This window comes from Toxotes jaculatrix, chromosome 13 (assembly GCF_017976425.1).
Source record: "Toxotes jaculatrix isolate fToxJac2 chromosome 13, fToxJac2.pri, whole genome shotgun sequence".
Lineage (NCBI taxonomy): Eukaryota > Metazoa > Chordata > Actinopteri > Toxotidae > Toxotes > Toxotes jaculatrix.
In genome coordinates, this window is record NC_054406.1 from 17,004,001 (window position 1) to 17,010,035 (window position 6,035).

The 6,035-nt window shown below is 41.9% G+C and overlaps 2 protein-coding genes across 2 annotated transcripts; one reads left to right on the top strand and one right to left on the bottom strand.

The window, feature by feature from the left end:
- Window positions 1-1,958: 1,958 nt before the first annotated feature.
- ndufs6 (NADH:ubiquinone oxidoreductase subunit S6) lies at window positions 1,959-3,094 on the bottom strand. The gene is made up of 4 exons (XM_041053384.1): window positions 2,925-3,094; window positions 2,674-2,727; window positions 2,252-2,374; window positions 1,959-2,096 (listed from the first exon to the last, which is right to left on the bottom strand). Exons 1-4 carry the CDS (start codon window positions 3,057-3,059, stop codon window positions 2,028-2,030), a joined length of 381 nt encoding a protein of 126 aa, XP_040909318.1. The 5' UTR covers window positions 3,060-3,094; the 3' UTR covers window positions 1,959-2,027.
- A 230-nt stretch (window positions 3,095-3,324) lies between these two features.
- Window positions 3,325-4,625, top strand: mrpl36 (mitochondrial ribosomal protein L36). Its single transcript, XM_041053385.1, has 2 exons — window positions 3,325-3,471; window positions 4,057-4,625. The coding sequence occupies exon 2, from the start codon at window positions 4,068-4,070 to the stop codon at window positions 4,446-4,448; it is 381 nt and encodes a 126-aa protein (XP_040909319.1). The 5' UTR covers window positions 3,325-3,471; window positions 4,057-4,067; the 3' UTR covers window positions 4,449-4,625.
- Window positions 4,626-6,035: the final 1,410 nt, after the last annotated feature.

Consider the following 6,035-nt stretch of genomic DNA (forward strand, 5'->3'; position numbering starts at 1 on the left):
CCTGGCACAAGAACAAGTCATTATTTCCATGGTAAAGGTCAGAAGTGCTGTCACCTGACTCTAAAGTGGGGCTGAGTGGAGTCGCCCCAAGACAATGACCAAAGGTCAGTTTTCTGTTTTGCCTCTCATACAGTAAGTATGGATTTGAGGAAGACAGGCTGCTCCCAGATCTGCCTATGAGCCACTTCTGGTCACAGTGGCTTCCAGACATAGAGGTTCAGATAATTGGCTGCAGGGAACTCCATAATGAGCCTCCGGGTCTGTAATGTGACACATCTTAAAGGAGGAATATTTTAATAGGGCAATTACAGCGATGAGGAGGATGTTTTGTATAGAGTGAGTGATTGTTGTGGAGGGGCGCTGTGTTAAGGAATTCAGTGGCATTTAACTCCATTATCTATTGTGAGGCTCAATGGTGAGGAGATTTTCAATATTATTACGCCTCATTTGAGCTTATCTTTGTCTAAAAGGTCTAACCCAGCAGCGCAGGTGACATTATGCTTAAGAGTTGTATTTGCAATTATTATTTAATATTATGCAGTAAAAAGTGGATAACTGGATGTAGCCAAAGACTCCTCTGGTGTTTTGACAGTTTAAAGTTGAACCCATGAATGAGCACGTCTGTAAGTTGGTTCAGTCCACCTTTATAATCTGGACTTGACATATATTATATTAAAAAATATTATGTTATGCTGTGTGATGCATTTAAGAGCAGTGAATAATTAAAGAGTGAAGTGAAACCCAGTGCAAAAACACAGTGCTGTTTAATTCAGCACAGTTCATATGCTCAGTTTCATCTGAAGATTTTGCCCCTAGCAATGCCTCCAACTCAATCAACCACCACCTCTGAACCACTCAGACTTACCAACCGCAAGACCGACCAGTCAGCTCTCTGACACTGACCCGGCTCGCCTGCCTCATTTTAACAATGCACCTCTCTCCCCTTCAATCATCCAAAGTGGTCTGACTATAGATGAGGTTAACTACAGCATAAGCCTCACTTCCCAGAGTCACCAGGGCCAATTATATCAGCCTGACTACTCTTGCCAACCTGAGCTCCATGGTGTGGAAAATGCAGTTCCACTGGCTGCATCACTGGGGACAGAACAGGCTAGTGCTGTCTGGAGCCTGAGCCAAGCACAGGCCAATTTGGCATGCAGAGGTCTATGGAGAATAAGCCTGATGAAATATATATATGATCTTCTTCAAACATGTATTGTTCCGCGCTGCTGTGTCTTATCAGGCTGGCTCCCTCCTGATGTCTTCCCGGCTTGGCAGAGCGAGACTCTACAGCGCAGACTGTGGTGGTGGTGGTGGTGGGGGTGGGGGGGCAGATGCACCAGGAATGCTAAGGTTCTCTCAGCGCTCCTTACAGTAAACAGCAGAGACAAGACTTATCTTGCCTACTTATTGATGAAAGCACTCAAATCACAAGCAATCAGTTATTCATGCAGGAAAGATATAAATCCTGCTCCTGCAAACAACAGTGACAGAAAAACTCAGACTTAAAACAACTATCTTTGGTTTATTGAGTAGGAAACAAGGTCCAAAACTTGGCTTTTATTTCTGTACCACTTTATGATTTTCAGGGGTTTTTTTTTTTGTAACATTCTAGTATTTTCTCAGTATTAAAGTATATTATCTTGCTTTTCTTTTGTATTATCTATTTCTTGCCTGGTTATTTTATTTTTTATTTTTAAATTTATTCTTATTTTATCCTTTAAACTTTTAATAAGCTTGACTCAGGGGAAGCGGGGTGCACAAGAGTTCCAATGTACATGTACTGCAATGTATCTGTGCAAATGGCAAAATTAAGTTTATTCTTCACCTCACTCTGACTTAACACATCTGCAGGACACTGCTGACCTCTGTCTGTCACTGTGGGAAGTGCATCCAGCTAAACACAATGGATAACTACAATCACACAGCAGCTTTATTAAGTAGAACACACTCAGATAGGCAGACAAGATATAATTTATTAACCAATATGGCAATTTACACAGAGAAGCAAAGACAGAGGAAATGTTTCAGTGATGATGCTTCTGCTTGAACTGTAGTCCACAGTAGCCACAGGTGCCCACTTTTGTGTCTTTATCCTGAAAGAGGAGAGACAGAAAATAGCAGTTAGTATTTATGATTTTGGACCTTTGCATCATCTGCTGTTAAGATGACTGTAGATGACTATAGTGCAGTTACAGTGAACGATGGATGAACCAATTATTTGAAGACTTTTGTGAGTGCAGGCTCTTACCAGATTGATGTAGACTTTGGGATGGCCCAGAGCTCCTCCACCTCCATCGCAGGACACAACTCTGGCCTCAATGTCAGTCACTGGCTCCTCTGCCACCAAGTTGATGGCAAAGTTCTTATTCACCTTGACACAAACACCATGATTTCTGTTATTATCAACTTTGTAAAATGAGGCTTATAATGTGTATGTATCCACTGATTATTAGAACAGTATGTCTAGGGTTAAAATCCTTGTATGAAACTAAAAAACAAAAATGGGCAAATGTAAGGACTAATAGCAGGTGCACACAATTGCACTGTCATGATGCACACTGACAGCCTCATAGTTTCAGATTTGTTGTGATGGTATTATACTTCCAACACACCTGACATTGTTCATCTTAATTTGTTCGTTATTAGGCTTGTTTGTTAGTTACTTCTTACCTCTTTCTGTCTGCCAACGAATCTGGCTCTCCTGGGATCCTTCTCGTCAAACACCTGCGAGAAAAACACTGCAGTCGTGAATTGGAGTAGAAGCTATTTTGCTCTTATTTATATATTTTGCAGAGAGGGCCGTCCGATAATGGACGTAACGGACCTACTAGCCACACTGACACAAGGCTAACATTAGCTAACATCAGGCCACACAGTAATCCCAAAAACAGAGAACAGAAGTGAATCGCCTGTAAGCTTACCTGACCAGTGTGAGTAATGGCCTCACCGGTACTGGACACCTCTACGCTGTAGCGGTGAGCAGACAGCCTCAAGGGTGCAACTAACACCTTAGCATTTTTACTGAAGGACAGAACTCTGCCCACTGCGGCCGCCATGTTTACAACAGCCTGTACCTCCCAAGCTGCTTTGCAGAGACACTAAATCTTGGGAAATATTGTGCCCCGAGTTTTGCCTGCCAGGTTTACAGCGCTGCTATGCTGCGTTTGCATGTCTTGCAGTTAATCTTATATATAGCTATTTCTTATTAAAAAATTAACGGATAATACTACGACCATGTTGGATTTAGCATTTGCCAAAGGCGAAAGAGATAAGATTTGGAGAGAGTCAGAGAGGGAAACTGTCTGAGAGGCTAAACTGAGGGCACCGTTATCTCTAAGCGCTCTATCGCAAACCGGAAGCAGTTGTATCCTCCCAAGCAAGCACGGTGTTGCGGTCGTGTTGTGCCGATTAAAAGTCAGTTTTCAGGGGCATAAGCCCTGATTTAAATCTTCAGCAAATCTCTGACAGGTTTGTTCACCTTCTTCAATTTTGTGATAGGACTGAGTCATGTCGGAGACTAATGTGTCGGTCGTTTCATGTCGGCCTTTAGCCTTTTGCAGGTCAGCTCTGACATGCTCGTCTCCTTGGCATGTTGCATAGCTATCCCACAGTAACACCGGGCTGTAGTATTGTTTTTTTTTTTACGCAAGCAAGATAACGGCATTTAAATATGCCACTAATTTGAAAAGCCCACGCGTTACTCAGTGTTCATATGATGGACATTTTAATGATTTATACGGTATCACAGCTCCCCACACTCATAGACTCTACAATACATTGGCACCGAGGACATTTATGTTGATAACGGTACAAATGTTGCAATAGTTAATGTGTGGGTTAATTTATATAGCGCCCTCTGAAGAAAAAAAGCATTAGGGGCAGGCGGCTAAGGGCAGTCAAAGTGCAACATGTAATTTGCGTTATTTACGTATCGCTCTACGTCGTTATATTACAGTAAGCCCAGATGAAAAATATAGTCTTATGTCATAAAAATGGTATATTTACAGTTTGGACCTGTAATTGCATGAACTATTTCTGTGTCCCTCTCTGCAGCCTCTGACACCATGGCGCCCCTCCTGTTAAAGCACTTGGCTGCCTCCCTGACTCGCCAAGTGGTCCAGATGAGCCGGTTAAATCTGACCTTCTCTTCACCAGCAGCTAGTGCTTACAGATGTATCTACACTCTCACCACAGCTCCCCGCACACTGCTCCTGTCATCAGCTGGAGTCAGCTCCATCCAGCCTCCCTCGTCTGGCTCCTCTGCTCAATGTGTACCATCTCTGTTGGGACAGTGTCAGCATCTTCCCTGCATCCAGCCTTCTGCAGGGATGAAAACCAAGTCTGCCCTGAAGAGACGCTGCAAGGACTGTTTTTTTGTTCGACGGAGGGGACGTTTGTTTGTGTTCTGCAAGACAAATCCAAGACACAAACAAAGGCAGGGCTAAAATGTTAAATGAGAAAATTGCTTTAAGATAGTGAATATTTACCAGGACTGTGCTACAATAATAAATTGTTTGGCTGAAGAACTTTCATAGCTTTTTCTCACTCCTCTTATGTTTCCCTCTTTTACAGCGACAGCCAGAAATACGTATTATAGTGGTTGTTTTGTTTTTCCCCATTCAAGCTGTCAACTGGGATCTTCTATTTCATCACACAAACAGTTGCCTGTTTTATGTCAGATTCGTCATCATTTCACCACACGAGGGAGCCAAAGTCTTTGCTACATGACAACAGGATCCGGGCTGTTGTGAACCACACTCGGTCTCTTTCATTCCCCTTTTCTAACCAGTGCTACCTGTTATAAGTTGTTCTTAAAATCTTCTAGTTCCTACAGATCAGTGTATAATCAGTTACTTCACAAAAAAAGCAGTCAAGAATATTGAGTTGAAAATAGTCTCTGAGGTCATGTGATGAATAGGCTATTTATCCTAAAAATCTGGCCACCATTTGTATCATTGAATTACTACTGAAAGACAGAGAAAGCATGAGGAACACAACAGCACTGACAGACTGTAACATGCAAACTGGGCATCTGTAGAAACCTGTCTGGTTTGAAAGGTGTTTGGCAACAAATATTGAGCCTGCGTCTGCTGCTCTGCTTGAACAGTTTTAGTTAATATTTACTGATGGTGGTACAAGTCACAGCAAAACACCTGCGTGTGCACATTCTTTCATCTGAATGTAATTTACAGAAAGCTCCTCAGGATGGTATTGATCCAGTATTTGTTATGTCGGTGGCATTTCACTGAAACATGGTTTTCCAACATGCAGCATCCTATTATAAGCCCTGTAAGTTAGTGAACTACAGTAATGAAGTGTATCAGTAAGTAGTTTTATCCACTTGAAAGAAATAGGAAAGACTGAATTCACTATAACTGTGGGTCAGTGAACAACCTGATGTCCAAAAAGGTTTACACTGCCAAACAGAAGACAGAGATTTTTACCTTGGAGTTGATGAACCAGCCAGCCCTCGGGTATAAAGTAGATCAGTCATCTGTGGTTTTGCGGCACAACAAAGTCTGTTCAGAGGGGCAGATGCTGTCATCTAGAGTTTAAAAAACAATTGTCAGAAATTGATGGGTGGATCAAATGCAAGAGGAAACACTTCAAATACATACTGAATCTCACAGAAGGCCCATCACCCCAAACCATCTCAAACCCACATTCCATAGACAATCACAGAGTTTTTATCATCTTATCAGTTGCCTGGTATGTGTGTGTGTGTGTTTGTGCACTTGGGTCTTTGTGGCTGTGATAATGGAAAACACTCAAATGTCCACTTTTTCACTAAAGGTTGAGTTCAGGTTTGTACTTAAATTATAAATTGTGGTACTTCCTTCATAAAATCAAAAATTTACAAGTTCTGTGGCACCACTCATTCAAAGTTTGTTTGTATAGTTTATTTTGTTAATTTTATCACGGGGTTGGGCACTAACACTCTAGAAAAAGCAGTTGTCAGTTTATTAGGCACACTTAGCTAAAACTACAGCAGTCTGAGACGATAAATAAACAGTAAGTCCTCTTTCACGAAG

Excerpts from the sequence above, each read along its gene's own strand:
- ndufs6 (XM_041053384.1), bottom strand. The coding sequence starts at position 3,059 with ATGGCGGCCGCAGTGGGCAGAGTTCTGTCCTTCAGTAAAAATGCTAAG. Across the intron at positions 2,375-2,673 it reads TCGTTGGCAGACAGAAAGAG|GTGAATAAGAACTTTGCCAT; the intron begins GTAAGAAGTAAC and ends GTTTGTGTCAAG. Across the intron at positions 2,097-2,251 it reads CCAAAGTCTACATCAATCTG|GATAAAGACACAAAAGTGGG; the intron begins GTAAGAGCCTGC and ends CTCCTCTTTCAG.
- mrpl36 (XM_041053385.1), top strand. The coding sequence starts at position 4,068 with ATGGCGCCCCTCCTGTTAAAGCACTTGGCTGCCTCCCTGACTCGCCAA.